Source organism: Esox lucius, chromosome 14 (assembly GCF_011004845.1).
Source record: "Esox lucius isolate fEsoLuc1 chromosome 14, fEsoLuc1.pri, whole genome shotgun sequence".
NCBI lineage: Eukaryota > Metazoa > Chordata > Actinopteri > Esociformes > Esocidae > Esox > Esox lucius.
The window spans coordinates 9,155,999-9,182,523 of record NC_047582.1 but is presented as its reverse complement, the minus strand read 5'-3'; the positions used below and the strand labels follow the sequence as shown (position 1 = coordinate 9,182,523).

General features: G+C 42.9%; 1 protein-coding gene across 10 annotated transcripts in view; it reads left to right on the top strand.

Moving 5' to 3' along the window:
* Nucleotides 1-124: 124 nt before the first annotated feature.
* LOC105014804 (membrane-associated phosphatidylinositol transfer protein 2) overlaps nt 125-26,525 on the top strand; it is a 63,623-nt gene continuing 37,222 nt past the window's right edge. For 3 of the 10 annotated variants that reach the window (XM_010877416.5, XM_010877413.5, XM_034296874.1), the window contains exons 1-3: nt 126-626; nt 8,572-8,814; nt 13,957-14,174. In XM_010877416.5, the coding sequence (XP_010875718.1) occupies nt 14,097-14,174 (78 nt within the window). In that variant the 5' untranslated portion in view covers nt 126-626; nt 8,572-8,814; nt 13,957-14,096. Of the gene's footprint in view, nt 627-7,436; nt 8,815-13,514; nt 13,697-13,956; nt 14,175-26,525 lie in introns of those variants that run through there. The other 7 variants (XM_034296878.1, XM_034296879.1, XM_034296880.1 and 4 more) reach the window with 6 other exon arrangements.

Here is a 26,525-nt window from a genome sequence, read left to right as displayed (position 1 = left end):
AATGTAACTAAATTACTAATATATTCTATTTTATTGTAGTGCCTTTCAGGTCTGCCATTGCAGTGAGTATCCACTAGGTGGGGCTTTCTAACGGATTGTACAGAGGAACAACGTGAAGCTGGCAACCACAACCTCCAGGTTGCTCTACGTAATTTTCAGAGGGATCATGTTCCAAGGCAGGCCGGTGTTTCAACTCATTGAGCAGCAGCGAGTGACAGGAAGAACATTCAGCCATATTATTTGAAGGGAAAGCAGGCATAACGTCCAGCTAGCAGGAATGACATTACAGCATCGTGATGTCCGCGGAGGAACGCAGCTATAAGTAATCTGCCTGTAATCGATGCATTCAGACTAGAATAGCCGGCCAAATAGGCTGTGTCAACGGAAACAGATGCAGAGAGGTGTCACCTCTTGCGTGTATATTTGTGTGTTCTGCTTTTCGATGCAGCTCGTGATAAGGCAGACACAACGACACTTGATGCTTTGATGGTAGTGCCGCTCGCTGTAAGTATAATACGTGGGTAGTAAAGGGATTTCTTAGCCACTAGCATACAAATGGGAATTTTTACAAATTCCTGGAAATCCAACACAGAAGATTCCAGTGAGTAATTTCCATCACATTACAGGTGAGTGTTTTAAGGAGTGCAAAGTTCGTCGTTCTGCATGGCTGCATGGCTTAAATGTTTTCGAGTCATTTATTCAAAATGATTTTTTGACTAATATCGTTCTTTTGAATCAGCATTGACCCATAAATGGAACAAAATTGTGATGATTCTGAATATAGATTTTTTTTTTAATACATTTGTGATCTGCTATTTGTGAACTTTAAATTATAGCTATGAAGTATTTGTGTTTGCTGTGTATACTAATACGCTTATATACTGGAACGAGATTCAGCAGATACAACGAAAGGAATTGAACGAGTCATTAATAGAAAATCGAATCATGACTCGCGAGTCATTTAAGAATGTCGTTCAGAAAAGAAGGAACTGTATACAACTTGGTATTCGACGTACTGAAGAACCGGCGTCATAATATAACGTGACCCTGTCTGGACGTTACGAGCTGCTCCACGGGTGAGGCCATGTACGAGGAAGAAGGATGCGATTTGCTTCTTTCACAATTAAGCTGCCCTTTATATGCGTTTGAAATGTATACTTACTTCTCCAGAAGCCAGATTGTATGACAACACAACAAGCCCAAATACTGAAAGAAATACTTTGGAATAGCCTGGTTCATTGTCTGTATCTCCCATCATATCACCAAAGCCATAACTACATCACTGATCGTCCTGGAGCAACTAGGCTTTATGACTGGTCTTTATGACTGGTCCTACTTGGAGTCTATCTTAGGTCTTGAGGAGAGATGGGTTTTTTCCAGCCAAGTTGATTTGTGCGTGTACATGGTTATGGCCGTCCTCTGTTAGATTTTGTGGTGTTTGAAATTATACATTGAACTTAAACCAATCACTAATACTACAGGGACCTACCTTCTACCCCAGATATCTTTTACAGGTTACACAATATTGGGTTGCATTGTTTCTGCGTTCGTGATTGCATAGCATCACAGTGCTTTGTGTAACATGTGTTGTGTGCGTAGCCTATTGTTTTCCTGTGTTTGTTGGTGTGGGGGGGGGGGTGCACAGTGACTATGTGTCAGGGGCCTGGTTGGTTCTTCTGGGAGTTTAAGGTAATCACTTTGTAGACGGTGGGGAGCGTCCATCCCATAGGGAAACACTGCCTGTTTCTGCCCTGTAGACATATTTCTGTATCGGTCCTTCTCCTTATGTGTTTGTGTTTATTCATACTATCTACATCTCTAGGGAACCTGACTCCTATTGCTTTATTATTCCTTCTTTCTCTGTGAAACGGCCCTTATCTGTTCCTCTCTGACAGACTGTATGATGCATAAAGAGTCTAGATGAAGAGAGGTCTCGGCTTTGTGTGATTATCAAAACACAATGATTAGGTTTGTATTTAATAAATGCTGTTAGGGAGTAGCCAGCGCAGAAACACTGACTCATACTATTGATTGCTGCCTCCCTGGTCCTCCCTACCTCCATTCCTCCCTCTCTCCATCCCTCCCTGCTGTTGCTTCCCTCCACTGTTTCCCTCCTTTTGTTCCCCCCCCCCCCAACTCCATCACCTCTCCCCTCTCATCCACGGACGTCTGACGGGCAGGGCCTGGGAGCGAGAAGCAGGGAGAGACAAAGATGGAGGGATATAGAGATACAGGGTTTGGGGGGGGGGGGGGCTTACTGTGGAGCCGACACTGTGCTGCATACCGATACGGCTGTGACTCCATCAGCAGCCGGTACACCACTGCAGACGGCCCGGGCGGGGGGGAGGGCTAGGCTGTCACGGGCTTGCCGCGTCATCCCCATTAAGAGGCTATTCATAGCAGCGTAAACACAGGGATTCCAGACCAGTGAACATGGTAACTCCAGCCTGTTGAGGGGTGGGTGGAGGCAGGATTCACACGTATTATCTGTGACCGACTGTTGGACATACAGCCAGCCTGCTCCATGCTCCCAAGGGTCACTCATTAGTCCGTTTTATTGCAGAGCACCAGCGTATTGGTTTTTTATGTGCACGTTTATGCCGTAGGTCACCAGAAGTAGGTTATTTTAGTGCAAAGTTGACAGTAAAACGATAAAAGAATGCCAGCAGCGCTAGTTACATAGGTTTGTGTGTGTGGATTAAGCATGTGATTTGATGCAGGGTTGCCCTTTGGTGACTAGGTTTCATACAGAAGTAGACTTACTCGGTAGTCCTTGGTTCTTAATTTAGACTGCCCTGTGAGTTTCAATGTGAGTAACATCTGTTTGTGGCTTAACACCGCAGAAATAACACCTTCCAGCACATCGCTGTCGACACAAGTGTCACATTGATCTATATATCTGACTCTCTGTCTGTCTTTCTGTAATCTGTATATATAGAATAATCTATCTCTTGAAGCAGAGAGGTCTTGTGTCTTCTATCTCATCTGTCCATGCAAGCTAGTGCCACTGACCAAACATAAATTCTTAGGCTCTCATTTCCTGAAGAGTAATGGGTTAGAATATGAATAATTGCTAAAAAAAAATTAAATACTGCTCTGCCAATTACAGTTTCTGGGACCTATTTTAGAGGAGCAGCTATAATAGTATAATAGTAAATTAAGTAAGTCAAGAACACATTGGTCCTGTCTGCTAATCATGAGACCATTTTGATAGATTGTGGATTGGTGCCCCTGCAATAACAAAGTGCTGTTGCTGGGCTTATCTTACAGATCAGGGCCTAAGTGTATTAGGTTGGATCCCTTTGTGTTGATCTGTTGCGTGTCCGGGCCTGCTCTCTATTCCGCATGCTTTGTAAGTGGAAGTTAAAGCCCTCATTCTCATTACCAACCTGTGTGTGTTGGTTTGTGTTGCTTGTGTAGTTTGTGTGTGCGCTGTCTACCTGCCGTCGAGCACTCACTCTAATTACCAATCCAATCACTTTGCTCAAACCCAGCAGTGTGTGTCACACCTTCATCAAACATTGAAACCCAGAAGGGCACACATCCAGACATGCAGCCTCCTGTAGTACAGACGTACACCTGACCCCCAGTTGAAGCCTCCATCCGTTAGTTAAAAGTTCTTCCTAAGTACCCTCCTATCACTGTCCCTGTGTGTGTTCCTACAGTGTGTGTGTATGGGGGGGGCATTCCAAACACACACACACACGGCGTTCCAAACACACACACACGGCGTTCCAAACACACACACACACGGCGTTCCAAACACACACACACGGCGTTCCAAACACACACACACGGTGTTCCAAACACACACACACGGCGTTCCAAACACACACACACGGCGTTCCAAACACACACACACAGCATACCAAACACACACACACAGCGTTTCAAACACACACACACACACACACACGGCATTCCAAACACACACAGCGTTACAAACACACACATGCGGCGTTACAAACACACACACGGCCACATACAGTACGGCCAGGTTGTATATAACACAGACATTGAGCCATCAACCCTGGCCAGACAGTAATGCTATTGGCTTGTGTGTGTGGAGCACCTGCTGTCTGGGGTTGATGAATAGAGGTACCGTCAACTCTCCGGCACACACTCCCTTTAATTACCACTCTAGCTTTCTCTGGCTGTTTCTCTGGCTGTTTCTCTGGCTGTTTCTCTGGCTGTTTCTCTGACTCTTTCCATGGCTCTTTACCTAGCTCTTTACCTAGCTCTTTACCTAGCTCTTTCCCTGGCGCTTTCCTCGGCTGTTTCCCCATTTCTCTCACACTCGGTAGTTACAGTATAAACAAATATATCTTTATTAATTTTCTCTTGTCATTCATACCCATATCTATTTGAATTGTTACAGAACTTTACATGGATGAAATGATAACTGCTACAAATAATTTATCCTTCTGAAAATGTAGCTTGTAATTATTACTTTGAATTTCAGATAGAATTTTACATTTAATTTTGGGTTTTAATTTTGTGCTTATTTTCTTCTTTCTTTGGCAAACATATGTAAATGTAAACAAATGTTTTCCATTCCAGTAAATATTAAAATGAAATTAATTGACTGGCAATTCACTCTACCTCTCATACTTTTCCTCTTTTAATCATTAACTCTAATTTTCTCTCTCTCCCTTTCTTTCTGGCGCTTTCTCCTTCCTCACTTTCTCTCTGTATATAATTTTGTCTTTCTCTTTTTGTTCTGTCTTTCTCTCACTCTCTTTTTCTGCCTTTTACAACGTGTGCTCTCTGTAACATCTAGGAACGTGTGAAGGGATTCTTCATTTCAGTTCAGCTGGCGTTTAATAAGTCACATACTTTCTTTCCTCAGCCTTTTACTCGTACGATCAGTATTAACGTTCCTTAAATGGCTGAAGAAAGTGGAAGTCCTCTGAATGCCCATGTAAGGTAGACAGAACAAATGGGTGACAGATGAGCTGTTTCCCTGTGTTAATGGCAAAACACAACAACTAGTCTAACTCTGGTAGACTCCCATAGTTCGGCAGGCTTACATACATATGTGTCTTTGATCCAGGATTATCTACTATTGATAGCAATATACATTCCTTGTTGTCTTTATTTTGGGATTCTTGTATTTTTCACCCAGCTTAGTCTCTTTCACCTGGCACTCAGTTTAGCTCTGTCTATTTGCATTGGTTTCCATACAAATTTTCATAAGCAAAGAGGAGAAGAGTCTGAAGGGATTCATAGAGAAGGGTGTTTCTAGAACACCAGAAGGGATTCATAGAGAAGGGTGTTTCTAGAACACCAGAAGGGATTCATAGAGAAGGGTGTTTCTAGAACACCAGAAGGGATTCATAGAGAAGGGTGTTTCTAGAACACCAGAAGGGATTCATAGAGAAGGGTGTTTCTAGAACACCAGAAGGGATTCATAGAGAAGGGTGTTTCTAGAACACCAGAAGGGATTCATAGAGAAGGGTGTTTCTAGAACACCAGAAGTAACGGTGCATGTTTTTCTGTGAAGTCGCTGGATTGACGACTATGGTGACAACATGAAGGTATATGATAATGACTAACAGGTTTGGATCTACTATTAAAACACTCCTCTGTGTGTGTGTGTGTGTGTGTGTGTGTGTGTGATGCCTACCCCTTAATCTCTGTATAAACCTCATCTGGAAGCTTTTCCAGTCCTTCTCCAACAGTCGAGGTGATATGAAATAAACTGCATTAGAGGTGGCAATTTGATGTTTTTACATTGGCATCTGTCTTTCCCACCTGAGACCCAAAAGGAGCTTTTCCAGTTGCTCCCAGCTCTAACAGGCCTATAAGAATAGAGGTGAGGTGGAGGGATGGGTGGGTGAACTGTGAGTCTGACGATGATCTGAGCTCCCCTTCTTCCCCAAGGAGAGTGATTTATTTCCTCACTCAAAGAAACGGAGTGCGGAGGAGGACGGGGAAAGGAGAAAGCGGGGGAGAGGGCTCGGAGGCATCGGAGCGTGTGGCGTCACAACTGAACCCCCCCCATCACACCCACTCTCTGCTGTGCTAAAAATAGACTGCCTTCTCTCATTATCTATCCTCGCACCACACACACACACACACACGCACACACATACGTGCACACACACGCACACACACACATCGCACGCCAGGGGCACGTTCTTTATTCATCTGACTGGGTTGTCGTGCCCCATCCCCCCCCCCCCCCAGATTCTGTGATGCCGACATGATGACGACATCAGAGCCGTATGGCTCCAGGCTCATTAGTCAGACCCGGCAGAGAGGAACGGTAGAATTCCTTGAAAAGACAGGAATGTTGTGGAATGTTTGGCCGAATTGGCGGCCATTTCTTCATTGTGTGTGCACAAGGAGCGAATGGTAAATGATTATGCTGGGTTGAATGCTGTATGGTTTTGGGGTTCTGTTTGAATCTGAAAAAGGAAGGAAGCCCTCTATTCCGCAGGAAATGTTTTGCATCAACACAATTGTTGTGAAATTGAGAAAGAGGAAGGTGCCTTTAAACATCTGCACGGTTGTCTTGACAGATACTTTCCACCCAGTTATGTTATGTTTAGGTAGCTTCCTGCGTTTCCTGTGTGTGAGGTCAATGTGCGGTCAGTGTGCTGTCAATGTGCGGTCGGTGTGTGGTCAGTGTGCGGTCAATGTGGGCACTTCCATGTCATCTACTTCTGGACTTGGTTCTTTGTTGCAGGCCTGACAAGGTCAGCTGCAAACTATGGTGACTAAACAAGTGGATATTATAACTACAGGAGCTGTTATTGGGTGGGACCTCTTCCCTGGTGGGACCAGTTAGGAAGGCAGATGGGTTGAGGGACTATGTGATGTTGTGTACAGTTTAACCAGCCTCCTGACATCCATTGGGCGTCACAGTCGGATCAGGATCAGCAGACGTCTTCATTGGAAACGTTCAGACCTGTGCCTTATCAACAAACGGACGGTGCTGGCGTAGCGTTGGGAGAGCGGGGCAAGTGGAGGTTGATGGACAGGTCTGTGCACCCGGAGACAGGTCTTGAACATCTCAGCCTGGGTGATCTGGACCGGTGCTGCACTAAACTGTCCGGGCTGGATGGCTGATTGGGTTAACCAGCCTCTGCTGCTGCCCGCTGGTGGATAATGAACTGCGTGCGTGCGTGCGTGTGCGTGTGTGTGCGTGCGTGCGCGTGTGTGGGCGTGTGTGCACCTGCGTGTGTGTGCATGCGTGTGTGTGCGTGTGTGCGCTTGTTGGAGGACCTGTCAGCAAGCCATTTCATTTCAAATGCGAGTCTGCCCATCCCCACAGCCTGCAGGGAAGGAGGGAGATAGGGAGGACAGGAGGACGTACAGAAAGAAAGGAGGAAGGGAGGGAGAACAAAAGGAGATAAAGAAAGAAAGATGGGAGTGAGGAGAAATGGAGAGAGAGGAGGGAGGGCCGAGGCATACGGGAGGGTGAGAGATGAGTAAGGAGGGGTAGAAAGGATGAAGAGAGGGAGGGAGGGGCTGAAGAGAGAGGTATGGAGGAAGAGTTCGCACGGGGGTTGAGCGTTTGGGGAATATCGTATGGTTAGCTGCTTCTATGAATGACAAGTCTCTTTTCCAGTCTCTGGTCTCTCCTTCCATCCGGGCCCACTCATCAGTTAGGACCATCTTGACAGATCGTGTCTGGCCAGAAACAGATGGATACTTTGACACCTGTATTTTCCAGAATTTATAATCCTCTTCACACCAAGGATGTTATGAAAAGCAATGCTCACTGATTTAGTACAGAAAGCGAGAGACCATTTGAGCTTGCTAATTGAAATGATGGAATAATACGGCGTGCCAGCCAGGCAACATATTTGAAGTACATGCTTATAGATGACACCCTACAGGTGTGAAGTATTTTGTTCCTGGCTCACTAGTTAGTGCTACTGTGTACTTAGGCTACAGTTGGCCATCCATACCTTTACCCTGATCCAAAGTAACGTTGGGTTTTAATAGGCTAGACAGTGTGCCTCTTTTTTAAGTAATTTATACTCCCTCTATATGTGGGCCTGTGGGATGGTGACTGGAATCCGTTCAGGTCAGATAATAACACAAATAGCAGAGTCACAGGAAAGGCCACGGGAAATATGGAGAGCAAGCGAGAGAGATGGCCATTCAAAAGGAAAGAGAGGATGGTAGGAAGAGAGGGGGATTGTGAGGTAGTAAAGAAAAGAGAGACACAGAGAAGTAGAGAGAGAGAGAGAGAGAGGAAAAAAGACAGAAATAGAGTGGGAGAGAAAGAGGGGGAGACCAGAAGAGAGATACAGAGGGGGAAAAAGCAGCAGATAGTGAAAGGGGGAGAGAGGGAGCGTTGATTAACCAGTGGGCCGTTCCTGGGACTCGACGCGTCATACCCCCGCCGACCAGTCACATCACAGCCTCATGCATCTCCATGGTAACAGGACCTTCTAGTTTCCGAAGGGGGTGGAGACAGGGAGGAGGAGATAAAAAAAAAAAAAAAGTATTAAAAAAAAAAGGGAGAAAAAAAAAAGGGTGGAAGGGGAAAAGGGGAATGAAAACGAATCGATGTCTTGTGTTTCCTACCTTCCTCCGGTGGCTGGTTTCACACAGAGGACCCCTGCTGCCTCCACCACATCAAGGCTGATGAGACCACGGACCGACTGCAACAACACCGTCCACAAGAGCAGCGGCTTTGCAGGCTCGGCGGACCGCCTCTGCTGGGGGACTCTGGTACAGTAGGGATGTCAGCGGGTCAGGCTGATGAGAGGGGAGCCATGAGGCGGCTCAGCACCCGCTGTTGACCGGTCCTGTCGGCCGGGACCAGTCTCTGTGGTGTCCTCCCGCTTCCCGAAGGTAACACGCCTTGATTGGAACCCCCCCTAACCCCCACCCCATCCCAACCCCCCACCCCGTGATAGCGTCCGACCCGTTCCTGTTTGTGCGTGCGTGCGTGTGCGTGTCCGTGTGTGCTGCATGTGCTCTGTTTGTTGTGCGTCAGACAGCGGCAGTAGAATAAACGAGGAGGAGGTGTGGCTGTGGACTGTTCCTGCAGCCTTGCTGGAGACAGTGGATTGAGTGAGGTACACGCAGTACTGCCTGGTCCAACACCCCTTTTTCCCACTCAGGGACCTGGACCTGTGAGGCTGGAGGTTCTGGCGCTGTCCTGTCGGTCGGCCTCAACCTGAGCGGGTCTGAATGTGCGGACGGGGTGCTGCATTGTTAAGGGTCTTGTTGACCCACCCACTGAGGACCGTATTGATCTGACACTAGTGAAAAGAACACTGATAAAAGCCTGATGTGTCTGTCTGTCTGTTTCTCTGTCTGGCTTCAGGGCTTCAGTAAGACAGCGGCGATGTATTTTGCTGGAATGGAGGCATGTGGTGTGGTGGGAATGAGCCACACTGTATTCTGAACATACTCATGGACCCATATAAAGAGGATAGATAATGAACAGGATGGAAAGGAGACACTGAAACTTGTGAAGTGGTATTTGGACTGTGTAAGAGACATTGATAGGTTGTGATAGACACATAGAGATGTACTGTACCTCGAGGAAGAAACACACGGCCAGAGGGGGAGGGCGACAGACAGGAATGCGGTTAGACAGACAGACAGGAAGGAAGACAGATGGTGACAAAAAAGGACCTTGTGCATTGGTTGGAATGGGAGATATGCAGTTGGCCTGGAACACACCCAAAACAATACACAAACATGCTTGAACGCATACGACCACTTGCTTGCACCCACACATGCTTGAACCCAAACACCCATACACCCAAACACACATACACCCAAACACACATACACCAAAATACCCAAACACCCAAACACACATACCCACATACACCAAAATACCCATACACCCAAACACCCATACACCCAAACACACATACACCCAACCACACATACACCAAAATACCCATACACCCAAACACACATACACACATACACCAAAATACCCAAACACTCATAAACCCATACACCCAAACACACATACCCACATACACCAAAATACCCATACACCCAAACACCCATACACCCAAACACACATACACCCATACACCCAACCACACATACACCAAAATACCCATACACCCAAACACACATACACCCAAACACACATACACCCATACACCCAACCACACATACACCCAAACACACATACACACATACACCAAAATACCCAAACACCCATAAACCCATACACCCAAACACATATACACCAAAGCACCCAAAAACCCATTCATCCAAACACCCATAGACCAAAAAACCCATACACCCAAACACCCATACACCCATACAGCCATACACCAAAACACCCATACACCCACTGTAATGTTTTCATATGGAGGTAGGATACAAGCGCAGGGAGAACGGAGGACATTTAATAAATGAACTACAGTGAATGGAAACCAAAAACCGAAAACTGGATAAACAATAAAAAATTTACGGAACAATGTTACATATGGATAAACCAATACAAAGAACAGTAGGGAACATTGGGGAGGCTGGAACTAAAATAATGTCTGTGACGATGGAAGGCAGAGATTCACCGTCCCGGCAGGCTGCTGTGCCGGAACCTGATACACATATTATCTTTGTGTGGACCCAAAGAAATACTCCCACTGAAAAATATATTTTCTCTAACCCCAAAGCCCTACAATAAATCCTAACACTAACACTAAACCCAAACCACTATCCTTTAGTCTAATTCCAACACTATCCCGTATTTTACTCCTAAACTTACAATTGCCCTATTACCTCATGAGGACTGGCAAAATGTCCAAAAACTTTTAAATGTGCCAACTTTTAGAACACTTGATGTATTTTTTACCCCCCCCTATAATAGTTATACCTGTACACACACACACACACACACACACAAACTGGCTATGTGTAGGATGTAATGAAAGTGGTCTGCTCTCTGCCAAGGCCTACCCAAGCAGTTTTCGTTGTATTAATATATGTGTCCAACCTAAGTGGTCCAGCTTATTACTGCATGCTGCATACTATACATCATAGTTGGGCTTGTCCTGCCTATGGTCCAACAGTAGAAATCCCCCAGGCCCAAGACAAAACCCAACTGCAGTGCTGGTCGGAAATACCCATACAGGAAAGGCAATGACACAACGCCCAGACACAATACAGGACAACTCTCAGCCTTATCGGTACCTTGCTAGGGAGGAGACAGTATCACTTCAGGAAGCGGCTTGGTTACAAATGACCTGTGGTTTTCTGCTGTGGCTAGATGTATTGTTTCTGTCTATGTGTGTGTATGGCTGTTTGTGAGCAATATCAAATTAGACTGCAGTTCGAGCAGCAGGTCTCATTAGTTATATTAACTGTAATGGGAATGGTATTAAACAAACGACAGTACCAGTCAAACGTTGGGACACACTTACTCATTCAAGGGGTTTAGGTTTTCTCCACATTTGTAGAACTATGACGACATCAAAACTGTGAAATAAAACACATGGAATCCTGTAGTAACCAAACAAGGGTTAAACATATCAAAACACATGGAATCCTGTAGTAACCAAACAAGGGTTAAACATATCAAAACATATGGAATCCTTTGACTTGATTGCAGCTCTACCCACTTTGGATTCTCTCAACTATCTTCATGAGGTAGTCACCTGGAATTATTTTACAACTAAAGAAACTAAGAAATACCCTTTTAATGAGTAAGGGTGTCCAAATGTTTGACTGGTACTGTACATGTGGCTGCTTACACGTTTAACCCAAATATCCAAAACTTAAGTAAATAATTTCGAAATGAAACCATGTTCCTTATTATCCTTCAGGTCCATCTGTACTTTGGAGTACAGATTTTATTTAACTTGTGTACAGGAAACTACATTAATGTGTAGTCAGTATTTCAGTCACCAATCATGGTTTTAGTAAGAGTTTAGATCAGTGTTTCCCAATCCTGGTCCTCGGGCCACAAAGGGGTGCACGTTTTTGTTTTTGCCCTAGCACTCACACACCTGTTTTAAATGTTGCCCTAGCACTTACACCTGTTTTAAATGTTGCCCTAGCACTCACACACCTGTTTTAAATGTTGCCCTAGCACTTACACCTGTTTTAAATGTTGCCCTAGCACTCACACACCTGTTTTAAATGTTGCCCTAGCACTTACACCTGTTTTAAATGTTGCCCTAGCACTTACACCTGTTTTAAATGTTGCCCTAGCACTCACACCTGTTTTAAATGTTGCCCTAGCACTTACACCTGTTTTAAATGTTGCCCTAGCACTTACACACTTGATGGACATAATCAACCTATCATCAGGTCTTTAATCTGAATCAGGTGTGTGAGTGCTTGAGCAAAAACATGCACCCCTTTGGGTCCAGAGGACCAGGATTAAGAAACACTGGTTTAGAGACCTTTTTTTCTCTCCCAGTTGAGAAAGGACAGAAATACTTCTACATGGGACAGTATGTATACCACAGGCAGCAGCTTAGACCGCGAGACCACCGTGGGCAACATGCCTGTGTATTTTTGGATAGAACAATGAGAAGTGTTCATCATTGCCTGGCTACTTTAAGGTAATGCCTGAGAGTGTGTTCCTTCTTCGCGAGGAGTCCGGATATCCTAAAACAACCCACCCATTTGATTGTTCACATCGATGGCTTCCATCCTACAAACCGAAGGGTTCCATATGATTGGGTGTTGAGCCATGCATTTACCTCTAAATGGTTTTGCATGTTTTGATCTATGAGTTACAAACTCAGAGTTTCGCAAATGTGTTAATTCCCTCCAAAAGATTGGCAATTTTTTTAAACATCTATAACATTTCTAGTTAGCTTTATACCTCCTAAATGCTGATATTTAGAAGTCCCTTTTCAAGGGTATACACGTGAAATGGTTAACAGAGACAAATCTAATGGATATTTCGTTCATGTCCATGAGGCATCCACCATTGCATGCATGCTAATGTCACATCTACTACACTAGAATTGCCGTGAAGTAATGTTGGGGAGTGGGGAGTCTTTGTAAATCGATTATGAGGCCTGTTACGTTGCTTGAGTGCCAATCATGTTAAGGCACTGAAGAACCCATGGTCCCTGATCTCTTATGTGCTATCACATTCTCTGAATCCCGTAGCGATACTCTGTATGTGTTTGAACACACTCTTAATCCCAGACCACGTGTTCATCCATCTCTCTCTTTCTCTTCCTCTCCTGCTCTATTTCTTTCTCTTCCTCTCCTGCTCTATTTCCTTCTCTTCCTCTCATGCTCTATTTCTTTCTCATCCTCTCTTACTCTCTTTCTTTCTCTCGTTCTCTCTCCCGCTCTCTTGCTCTTTTTCTCTCGCCGCCCCCCCTCATATTCTGGGTCCTCCTCTAACACTACTCCAACGTCTCTATCCATTTATTAGCCGATCAGTCCTTGCCCCCCCCCCAACCACTCTCCTGCTCCCCACTCCCATTCAAGACATTGTTGTGTTGGGAAGTGTGCCGCTCCGTGTTTAATCCCCCTTACACTAAGCCACCTTGCAGTCATGTGACGTCCTAAACTCGTCCCTGTCTGTGTGTGTGTGTGTGTGTGTGGTTGTGTGCTGTCATGCTGCCATGTCCCTTCCCTCTCTTGGGAGGCATTGCTTGAGCAGACCTGTTTGGATGTTTTTTTAGCATTACTTAGACGTTGAGTGGATGTTTATTGGACGTCAATTGCTTGGTGCCTGAGACATGCTTATGTTGGGTTTATGTTGTTAGCAGACTGTCTCTCGCCCGTAAGTAGAGACGTTCGCTTTTCGGATTGACTTTGGGGCGTAATTGGAAAGTCTCTGCAACTTACTGGAGTGTAATATGTCATTTATTTTTCTAATATCAGTTGTATAACAATTAGGTAAATGTTTTGATTCATCACCTGAGAGAGAGAAAGTGATTTGTCGACTGGATTAAGGATTTATATTTCCACATCCAATACATAGACAGCAACTCGTTGTCACCAAATCAAGAATCCAATTCTTTCTCCTCTGTTGTCTCTCAGTTCAGGACCATGACAACTTCCATCCTGGCTGTTTGAGGATGCTTCTTCGTCTTGGGTAAAGAGGCTCGTTGACAGGAAGCTCCGCCCACCTCCTTCAACCACCCCCCACCCCGCCCTGCGCCTCCCACCCTTCAGACACCATGCTGATCAAGGAGTACCGTATCCCCATGCCCATGAGTGTGGAAGAGTACCGCATCGCCCAGCTCTACATGATCCAGGTGAGTGGAGACTGACTAGCATAGCGATTTCACACAGCATGCAGGTGAGTTCAGTTGTGTGTTTGTGGGTTCTTGCTTGCACCTGTGTGTGTATGTGTAAGATGGTCATGGTCAGGTCACCAGGTGAAAGCGCTTTGTCTCCATATAGTTGTATCCAATGTTTGGAGCTCTGCTCATCTTTCTCATGATGAGCTGGGATATGAAGGAATGAAGGCATGTTGTTTTTGTGGACTGTGTGAATGGAATTAAATCTGTTGTCACAGTAGCTACTCCTAAAGAACAAATCTACACTGAGTGTAGTGATATGAGTCAAGGGCAAAGTCCCAGAGGATTATGGGTAATTAGGTCACCTGTGACGCCTAATGGAGTAAACAGTCTGCTAGACCACTGCTTGATAAAGCTCCATGTGCTGCCACTGTGATGGAACACTCTTTTTCATGCAGTATTTATGGACAGTGATGCAAATACTGTTATAATACACATTGAAGGGAATTTGTCGAAATACATAAACATTGTATTAACATTTAGATCTATAAAGTGCTCTCATTTCTAAACGGTAAAATAAAGACCAAAAAAGTGACATTCTGGAAATGTACTTTATGTAAATCTTTATTTCAAATCCAAAATGTGGGTGTATAAAGCCAAATGATGATCGTGTTATTGTATAAATCTCCAAAGAAATCAATAGGGGAGTGTATGTAAACCTTACCTGCCTCACCCCCCCCCCCCTCCCTGGACAGCGTCATAGCTGGGCTGGTGGTAGCCATGGAAACCAGTGACATCAGCAGCCTCGTGGCATTGGCAGCCATCATTTGTTTTGCAGTGGGGGGGTGGCGGGGGGGCGGTGGATGAAAAGGAACGGAAGGGATATGGACAGAGAGAGGCTGGAAATGGAGAGAAGATGATGGCGAGATAGAGGTGGATAGAGGATGATGGAGAGTGGATGATGGAGATTGGATGGTGGAAAGAAGATGTTGGAGATGGAGAGAGGATGATAGGGGTGAATGAAGTAGGAGAGGATGATGCAGAGGATGATGGGGGTGTATAGAGGATGATAGAGGTGGATGAAAATGGAGAGGATAATGGAGAGAGGATGATTGCAGAGAGGATGAAGGCGGAGAAAAGGATTAACAGGCAGAGAGTTAGAGAAAGAGGAAAATCATGATGATGTGGACAGTGTTTCCATGACATCAACATGTTGATGATTTTGTCATCCCCTTTGATGGGAGTGTATCACTGCTAGTGTATGTTGATTTGTATTTTTAACGTGCAAGCCCCTCTACTTGATTTTCTTTCTTTCCTTCCATCTATTTATTTTGTTTGAGGGATGCTAAATACAATTGCCATTTAAATCTTGCTTGATGTATTGCTTTCATTTTACTTTGGTGACACTTTCCCACACTTGCTTCTATCATTGGTTTCCCCCCTGTTAACATAATGACCGTGGCATACTTACCTGGTTATGCCTTTTCTTGTCATTGCAATACAAAAGATTTTCTGTTGCATTTGTAAGAATGTGTCTGCTTGGTCTGGGATTTAACAGTGACTCGAGATTTACAAGAAAGAGGGAAAAAAGTATGTAAAGTTATTGTTTAATATGCCAGATATTCTTGCAAATTGGGTGTGCGGCAATGAAAGCCACATAGGAAAACCAACACTGGTTACTGTAATATAATGTCTGAGCTTGCAAATATGTCAAGTATAGGTGTCAGTATGGATGGATACATGCATTTAGATTTTTGTTCTTTTTGACACCCTTGTTGAATTATTCAATAAAATGTGACAAGCGTAATTAATAATTCATGAGTCCAAGTCTAGACAGTGCAGGTGAGCACAGGTGGGCTTAGACAGAGCAAGTTGTAATGGTTTCATCTGTTACACCTCTTTATTTTAATACATTTATTTAAGCAAATACACCAAGTGTATATGCAAATTAGGCAATACTTTATATAATCAGAACATGAATGGGTGCTAACAAATGTAACATTTATTTTACAATGAATGAAATACCTGCATTCCCACCAAAACCCGAACTCCATTCATGATTTGTCTGTTCCAGTAAAATCTTTTGTGTTATAATTTGGTCAATAGCTGATGGATTTAAAATATCACAAAGTTTGGAGTGTGTTTGTTGTCCAACTGTTGCATGTATTACAACCCTTTTAACTCTTTAAATGCGTGTTGCTATTGTGTGTGTGTGTGTGTGTGTGTGTGTCTGTTCCATCGATTGACACTCTTAAAGGAGTAAGAACAGAAACAAAATTATCTTGCACAATTTAATATTTTATTTGCAAATAGAGAGACGCGTCATACTCTTACAAACAAAATAATCAGAGGAGTCTCTAACTTAATACATGAACAGTTTGTATTTATAGAGGAAAAAGGGGTGTGGTAAGTTGTTGCCCATCTGTCTTGTGTCACATAGGTTTTACCCAAAGGGCGGGCTGTCCCCCCACCTTATCCTTCCTGCCATAATGTTTACTGTTGTGTTTACCACAAGGGGCCAACTGACCTTACTTCCCCCCAAGGACCACATTCCTGAGGAACATAAAGACTGACACCCTTCTTTGTCTAGGCAGGAGGACATGGCCCAAATACCCAATAATCCTCTGATATTATACAGACATGTGTGTCACAATCAAAGTAAAGATTTACGTACCAGCCAATAGAAAGACAGACATTTCCCAAATGTACCTTAGTTCAACATTTCCATAACAGTTTGTGTGTGTGTGTGTGTGTGTGTGTATGTGCGCGATGTCCTTGTGAAAATCTTGGAGGGCTTCAGTGATGTCCTTGTGAAAATCTTGGAGGGCTTCAGTGATGTCCTTGTGAAAATCTTGGAGGGCTTCAGTGATGTCCATGTAAAAGACTGGTGGGCTTTATTGTTGTCCATGTGAAGGACCGGAGGGTTTTAGTGATGTTCATATTAAAGATTGGAGGGCTTCAGTGATGTCCATGTAAAATGCTGGAGGGCTTCATTGTTGTTCATGTAAAAGACACGAGGGCTTCAGTGATGTTCGTGTAAAAGACTAGAGGGCTTCAGTGATGTTCGTGTAAAAGACTAGAGGGCTTCAGTGATGTCCATGTAAACAAGCAACCAGGCAAGCCTAGTTCAGCCGTCCCGCAATAGAAAGTGTTGCCCACTACTAACTTACTACACTAGTCATAGGGATTGAGCAATTGCCAAAGCCATTTCATTTCATGGCATAAGAAGATATTTTTTTCTTTCATGGCATTACAATATACTTCTTCTTTCATTCATGAATGACATTTGATACAATAACTATCAATGAAGGCAACGATAACTAACTTTTTCATCAAGTGAAACGACGAGAGAATCATGGAAATAAAATAAATAAATGACGTTGTTCACAATTGATTCGAACTTGAGTCTTCCACTTGAGAGGCATTGTCTTTAACCACAACGCCACAGAATGACCTATTTCACTAATCGCTAAACACTATTGAGCATTGTGTTAAACTGACTAATGTTTCTTATTAAGTCTATGAACTGTTAGCTTTTGCCACTGGCCATTTGAATAGTTTATTAGCCAGTAATAGGCTAACTAGTATCTACTAACTTCTTAAGAATAATCATAAGAATTGAGCAATTGCTAGCGAGACTGAAGATGAACGTTTCCTTGCCAGAAACAGTCGCAATATAACGTATACACTTTTAGGCTCACTATAACGTAACTACTGTATGTTGTAGCCAGCAAATGCGTTTGTCTATCCTGACTCAAAATGCATGCACGGATGCGTACCTTGAAAATCGACCAGAAACAGTCGCAAAATGACCAGAAACTGTCTTATTTCAAGCTTACTATAATGTAATCACAGTCAGTCAGTCAGTGACATTTGCTCTTCTTGGCCAGCTCCGCTTATGCGGTCCAGCAAAAACTAGAGGGCTTCAGTGATGTTTCTAGTAAAAGACTAGAGGGCTTCAGTGATGTTCATGTAAAAGACTAGAGGGCTTCAGTGAGTTCCATGTAAAAGACTAGAGGGCTTCAGTGATGTTTCTAGTAAAAGACTAGAGGGCTTCAGTGATGTTCATGTAAAAGACTAGAGGGCTTCAGTGAGTTCCATGTAAAAAACTAGAGGGCTTCAGTGATGTTCATGTAAAAGACTAGAGGGCTTCAGTGATGTTCATGTAAAAGACTAGAGGCTTCAGTGATGTTCATACTTTATAGCCAATCTTCAGGTCCTTGGTCTGGAGGAGTCTTAGACTGTAGTGTAGACCTTCAGGACATAATTTTCACTAGCTTTTTAATACAAACCTGCATGTTTTTGTGTGTATGTTTTTGTGATATTGTGTGTGTCTCTGTCTATCTTTTTGCTAACCTTGTGGTATGAAATAAATTATTCAGGGTAACTGGGGCCCAGCAGAAATCAGACCTCAGAAAAGCCAAGACATTACTATTCCTGTGAGGCTCTCAGTCTCTGCTGCCCTTTTATTCATTACACAGTCCAACATAATACAGTACAACACAAAACACAGTACAACATAACACAACGCAGTACAATGGGACACAATACATTATAACACAGTACAATAAAATGCAGTACAACATAACATAGTACAATACAACCCATTACAATAGTATGCAATACAACCCATTACAATACAGCGCACTACAACACAGTACAATACAACAGTACCACACAATGTAACACAACATAGTAAATCACAACACAGCACAACACAATATAATACTACACAGTACAACACAATGCAATACAGTACAACACAATACAACGCAACATAGTAAATCACAGCACAGTACAACATAACACACTACAGTACAGTACAACACAACACAGCACAGTAGAATACAACACAGTACAACATAACACACTACTACAACACAGTACAACATAACACACTACAACATAACACAATACAATACAAAACAGTACCACACAACATAGTACAATACAGTACAACACAATACGATAAATACAACACAGAACAATACAACACAACCAATAGGGTGGAACATAATACAACACCATACAGACTAGCACAGTATAACACAGCACAGTAAAACACAATTTAGTATAACACAGTATAACACAATGCAGTACAGTACAAAAAAATACAACATAACACACTACAGTACAGTACAACACAACACAGCACAGTAGAATACAACACAGTACAACATAACACACTACAACATAATACAATACAACACAGTACAACATAACACACTACAACATAACACAATACAATACAACACAGTACCACACAACATAGTACAATACAGGACAACACAACACGATAAATACAACACAGAACAATACAACACAACCAATAGGGTGGAACATAATACAACACCATACAGACTAGCACAGTATAACACAGCACAGTAAAACACAATTTAGTATAACACAGTATAACACAGCATAGCACAGCAGGGTAACACAACACATTACTACACAGTGCAACACAACACAGTACAATAAACACTTCAAATCACAGACATTACTTAGACTTATTTATCGCTCTATTTTTCTCCTTATTTCATTTTATTTGTCTTTCAGGTTTTTTGATTAATATTTTCTTTTTCATTTTGGTCTCACATGCCCTGTCCCTCCATTCCTGTTCTCAGTGTCAGACACTAACCAAGGAATTATTTTGGCTCTACAGGAGTTTTTCATATGGTCCTTTCAGCACAAAATGCCAGGAAGCACTCTTCTTGGTCCATGATGAGGTTCTCTCTCTTCCAAACTTTCTCTGTCTTTTGCAGACAGTATTTCAGATTGAAGTACTTGGTGCATCTCAGTAAATGTAAAGTGACTTCCTCTTCTCTCATTAACTCCCTTTGTCTCCACTGTCACAAACCACTGTCTAGTTCAAACCACTGTCTAGTTCAAACCACTGTCTAGATCAAACCACTGTCTAGATCAAACCACTGTCTAGTTCAAACCACTGTCTAGTTCAAACCACTGTCTAGGTCAAACCACTGTCTAGGTCAAACCACTGTCTAGATCAAACCACTGTCTAGTTCAAACCACTGTCTAGTTCAAACCACTGTCTAGATCAACCCACTGTCTAGTTCAACCCACTGTCTAGTTCAACCCACTGTCTAGTTCAAACCACTGGACAGATCAAACCACTGTCTAGATCAAACCACTGAACAGATCAAACCACTGTCTAGATCAAACCACTGAACAGATCAAACCACTGTCTAGATCAAACCACTGTCTAGATCAAACCACTGTCTAGATCAAACCACTGTCTAGATCAAACCACTGTCTAGATCAAACCACTGTCTAGATCAAACCACTGGACAGATCAAACCACTGGACAGATCAAACCACTGAACTGGTGATATTACTGGCCTCGATTCCTAGTAAACTTAACATATTTAGCTTATTTTTTGACCATTAAGGAGCTGAGGAGAGGAAGTCAATTAAGATGATTGTTAAACAAAACTCTTCCCGCTTTCCTTTTTATTTATTAGAAATCTCTTGAGATTCATCATCTAATATTCATAATCAACATGTCTGGTTAAATAACAATACTATGAAAAAGTATTACAATAATCTCCACATTGGGATGTTTCTGTTTGTTAAAAACTGTTTATTCTTTCAAATTGAAGAGACTTTTTAAAATTAACTTTGGGATTTTAATGTGCTTATTTTGAAAGGTAAACTTTTCAAATCAGCTGGGCCTTTATATTTAAAACAGGTAACTCCAGTGACAGACACTTCAGTGATTCATACATTGTGCAATGTCTTATAATGGCATCCAAGGATGAATCTGAAAAGATTGTTATAGAAGACATGTAATACGCCAAGATGGTTGTTGCTTGTGTATTGATATATAATGTCACCATAGTCTAGGATAGGAAGCAGAAGTTGAGTCTTTGTTATGGATACAGTAAAACAATACTTACAAATATCTTCATAAAACAAACCCAGATATTTCAAAGATTCAACACTAAACCGTTGTTCCATCACTTTCATTTATTTTTAATTACCAGCTTTGCAGTAAACAGCATGAAATAGAACTTTAAAATAAATGAAAGTGATGGAAATTTAGTTTAAATCATCTTTGGAATTTGCTTGTATCTGCTATGTATACTGTAAGTGATCATGTGTATTGTTACAAATGTTACAAAACTGTATATAGTGAGATACCGAATTGACTATATATCATTAGCAAGATACATTTATACTTTAGTGGTAGACTATTTTAGTACTATAGGCAAAATTCAGATAGTGAAATGACGTTAATCTAGGTTCTGATATTTTCGGGTAATATTTTGTTTGTTTGCTTTTAAACAGATTACTGTTAAATTTATCACGATGGGTCATTCGAGCACATTACCATACAAAGTGTATTTTGCCGGTCGTTAAAAAGTCAAGTTGATTTGATTTTGCGTTTCCTGTTTTTGTTTTACTGACGTCCCTAAAGTTTCTATAGGATTTACAGTCTGATGGCTCTTTTGTTTTATGGTACTTAGTGCAGGCTTTATCTGATTTCTAGGCAATCAGACGAACAACTACACTTATAAGTCTTTCAGCCAAACCAGCAAAGTTCCATCCCAAAGTTACCTGAGTTAATGCAAGTGTTCACATTCAGTGAATTAAGCATTTAAAATCTAACCGAACAATCTCAGATAAATATTTAATAAATAGTAGGACATAGATTGCCACCTTTATTTCACCTATAACGTCTATAAAATATTTACCTGGATTTTTAACTCTGTGTACGAAATGTTGCTATTAAACCATCTCTGATATTGCTAATATGTGAGGGTTATAAATTTCCTCCCATACCCAGGGCATATCCATTTATGGTAGCAGGCTATGAAAATGTACACCTACCATTTTTAAATCTTTAGTATCTGTTACGTTGTCTAGAATAGACATGAGTAAATAATACAAACGAAAATGAATGCAACACTTGACTGGAGATGTGCTTTATCTCATTACATTCAGAAGTTGCAGGCTTGCATGCATCAGCAAAGCTAGCAGTTAGAGCTCCTGGGACCAACACAGCTGATTTTTCTGGAGCTCTGTTGTAGTTTTGAATGAGACCTGTGGGAACTGTGTCCTTCGTTCCTCCCTCTAACTGGCACTTTCTGTCATTGGTCTACCTCTCACTGAAGCACCAATACCAGATATCTAAATCACAGCACTGTTTTAGCTAGTTAGTCTATTTATCTATTTGTCTCTTTAAAATATTCCTATAATTGTGAGTAAACATTACTCAAACACATTTTAAAAGGATTGCTAATGTTATACTATAAGTTACATACAGTTTTGTAGTAGTCACTGTTCCTCAGTTTGCCATCAGTAACGATGGTCAGATTGTCTGCTACCACTTTCTATCCATTTGACTTTGAGTTTTCCTATTAAGTCTCATTACTTAGTTAATTAGTTTGAGCTAGTTGGTTGTGGATTTTTAACATAATCTTAGTACTCTCTAGAAAAAGGGACTTTCTAAGGCTTAATAACTTACAGAGCATAATTTCTATTCAGATATGTTTTTCTAAGATACATTTATGAATGCAAACAGAATCAGTGCTTAACAAACAGATGAAAATACCAACTAAGTACAGGCCCCCCCGCCACACACACAAAAACACCATGGTCTCTGAGTGATGGGTCGTCACACGCAGCCATATGCAAAGCAGGAAAGCATGGTGTTGGCTCACTGAGGTTTTGGGGTGTGTGAGCTCTAAAGGCACAGAAAATCTTATAAAAATGTATGGCAAGATGAATGCAGCATGTTATCAGAAAATACTGGCAGGCAATTTGCATTCTTCTGTATGAAAGCTACGCATGGGACGCTCTTGGATTTTCCAACACAACAATGACCCTAAGCACAATGTTATGTTGCCCCTCCAGTGGTTACAGCAGAAAAAGTTGAAGGTTCTGGAGTGGCCATCACAGTCTCCTGACCTTAATATAATTGAGCCACTCTGGGGAGATCTCAAATGTGCGGTTTATGCAAGACAACCAAAGACTTTGCATGACCTAGACACATTTTGCCAAGACGAATTGGCAGCTATACCACCTGGAAGAATTCAGGGTCTCATAGACAACTATTACAAAAGACTGAACGCTGTCATTGATGCTAAAGGGGGAAATACACAGTATTAAGAACTAAGGGCATGCAGACTTTTGAACAGGGGTCAGTAAATTTCTTTCTTTGTTGCCATGTTTTGTTTTATGATTGTGCCATTCTTTTATGACCTACAGTTGAATGTGAATCCCATAAGAAATAAAAGACATGTTTTGCCTGCTCACTGTTTTCTTTACAAATGGTACATATATATGTTGTTCCAAATGGAATCAAATGCTTTTTTCCCAAATCTACCAAGCGGAAGAATTGTGTGTTGCAGTTTACATGGGTGTCGTTAAGAAAGTTTGAGGTTTAAACGTGATTAGATGTGCGATCGCTCTCTCTTTCCCTTCACCCCTTTCTCTGCAGTAGAGAAACAACTCTGTCCCCTGGGCATGAAAGCAAGATTGATGTTGGGTAGCTCGGCACTGGTCTGTGTGTGTGTGTGTGTGTCGGGGCAGGCGTGATGTCACCTGTCAGCCCTGTAATGAAGTATTGGCCTGCTGCTCCTGCAGTGTGAGCAGACACAGAGGGCCTGGAACTGTCTGTGTGTCTTTGTGTGTCTGTGTGTGTGTGTCTGAGTGTGTCTGCGTGTATGTGCACATCTGTGTGTTCCAGTAGTAAGACGGTCTCCCTTAAGGGTTTCTCAGTAGTATCTGACAGTTCCTGCTGAGGACCTTTGCACCAAAGCATTGTAAGACTTGACTGACTGGCTCAATGACTGACTGACTAACTAGCTGAATGACTGACTGACTCCCTAACCAAGCTGTGGTACTCTCTGAGCTTCTGTTCATATTATGGATAGTTTCCGCTCCTATTAAACAGCTAATACTCTCTGTTCCCCGTGGCGAAGGCCTTTGGAGTGCTGCTAGCGTAATGGAAGGCCCTCAACGCGGCTCCCAAATTAGATTACCTGCTAAATTACTGCAATTTCCCAGCTGCTCCATGGCTTCTCATGACTTTCACTCCTCACCACTCCCTAAAAACCCATCTCATATCTCCAGAAGGAGATCCCGTGTCCCAAATAGCATCCTCCAGAGTGGCCCTTCTGACAAGACGAGTGCGCTACCTAGGGAATGTGGTTCCATTTAGGACGTGACCACAGTGGTGGTACGTTACATCTGACGCGACTCCCTAACGACAACCAGCATGTACATTTTAAATCGGTGCCTTTCGTCGTCCCGGGTGTGGTTATACAGTGGGGAGAACAAGTATTTGATACATTGCCGAATTTGCAGGTTTTCCCACTTACAAAGCATGTAGAAGTCTGTAATTTTTACCATAGGTACTCTTCAACTGTGAGTGACGGAATCTAAAAGACAAATCCAGAAAATCACATTGTATGATTTTTAAGTAATTAATTTGCATTTTATTGCATGACATAAGTATTTGATACATCAGAAAAGCAGAACTTAATATTTGGTACAGAAACTTTGTTTGCAATTACAGAGATCATATGTTTCCTGTAGTTCTTGACCAGGTTTGTACACACTGCAGCAGGGATTTTGCCCCACTCCTCCAAACAGACCTTCTCCAGATCCTTCAGGTTTCGGGGCTGTCGCTGGGCAATACAGACTTTCAGCTCCCTCCAAAGATGTTCTATTGGGTTCAGGTCTGGAGACTGGCTAGGCCACTCCAGGACCTTGAGATGCTTCTTACAGAGCCACTCCTTAGTTGCCCTGGCTGTGTGTTTCGGGTCGTTGTCATGCTGGAAGACCCAGCCACAACCCATCTTCAATGCTCTTACTGAGGGAAGGAGGTTGTTGGCCAAGATCTCGCGATACATGGCCCCATCCATCCTCCCCTCAATATGGTGCAGTCGTCCTGTCCCCTTTGCAGAAAAGGATCCCCAAAGAATGATGTTTCCACCTCCATGCTTCACGGTTGGGATGGTGTTCTTGGGGTTGTACTCATCCTTCTTCTTCCTCCAAACACGGCGAGTGGAGTTTAGACCAAAAAGATCTATTTTTGGCTCATCAGACCACATGACCTTCTCCCATTCCTCTTCTGGATCATCCAGATGGTCATTGGCAAACTTCAGACGGGCCTGAACATGCGCTGGCTTGAGCAGGGGGACCTTGCGTGCGCTGTAGGATTTTAATCCATGATGGCGTAGTGTGTTACTAATGGTTTTCTTTGAGACTGTGGTCCCAGCTCTCTTCAGGTCATTGACCAGGTCCTGCCGTGTAGTTCTGGGCTGATCCCTCACCTTCCTCATGATCATTGATGCCCCATGAGGTGAGATCTTGCATGGAGCCCCAGACCGAGGGAGATTGACTGTCATCTCGAACTTCTTCCATTTTCTAATAATTGCGCCAACAGTTGTTGCCTTCTCACCAAGCTGCTTGCCTATTGTCCTGTAGCCCATCCCAGCCTTGGGTAGGTCTACAATTTTACCCCTGATGTCCTTACACAGCTCTCAGCTCTCCATTGTGGAGAGGTTGGAGTCTGTTTGATTGAGTGTGTGGACAGGTGTCTTTTATATAGGTAATGAGTTCAAACAGGTGCAGTTAATACAGGTAATGAGTGGAGAACAGGAGGGCTTCTTAACGAAAAACGAACTGGTCTGTGAGAGCCAGAGTTCTTACTGGTTGGTAGGTGATCAAATACTTATGTCATACAATAAAATGCAAATTAATTATAAAAGAATCTAACAATGTGATTTTCTTTTTTTTTTTTTTAAGTGTACCTATGATACAAATGACAGACCTCTACATGCTTTGTAAGTAGGAAAACCTGCAAAATCGGCAGTGTATCAAATACTTGTCCTCCCAACTGTATATGAAGGGTGCTTAACCTGGCCATTACCTCCAGGCTGATGCCAGGGTGGCCAATTTGCTCCAGAGAGCTCCCGATGGCTTCGGGAGTAATAGAAGTGGTCAAAGGAAATATGCCTGTCTGATGAGTAGCCCATCTTCGGTCAAATCCATCTGCTGCCGTTTCCCAGCTTGAGCGCGGCCTTGTGCCGGGGACTTCCCGAACGCCACCCTCTTCCCTGTGTAGGGCAATGCTTCTGACCGGGGGCCCATGGACAATAGTGCGCCAAGTGGGGAGCAGGGTGTCATGATTGGTCCTGTACAGATCCCAATAAAACACTGGGCTTAGTTACAGGGTCTGCCATCTGTCTCCTGTCTTCCAGAGCCAACGTAGACAGCAGGAGTACCATACGGAATGAGCGAAGGAGTGTCACAATATCACACACACACACATTAACACAAACATACTGTGTATCCACACACGCGCACACACATACACACTGCCTGGTAGTAGCT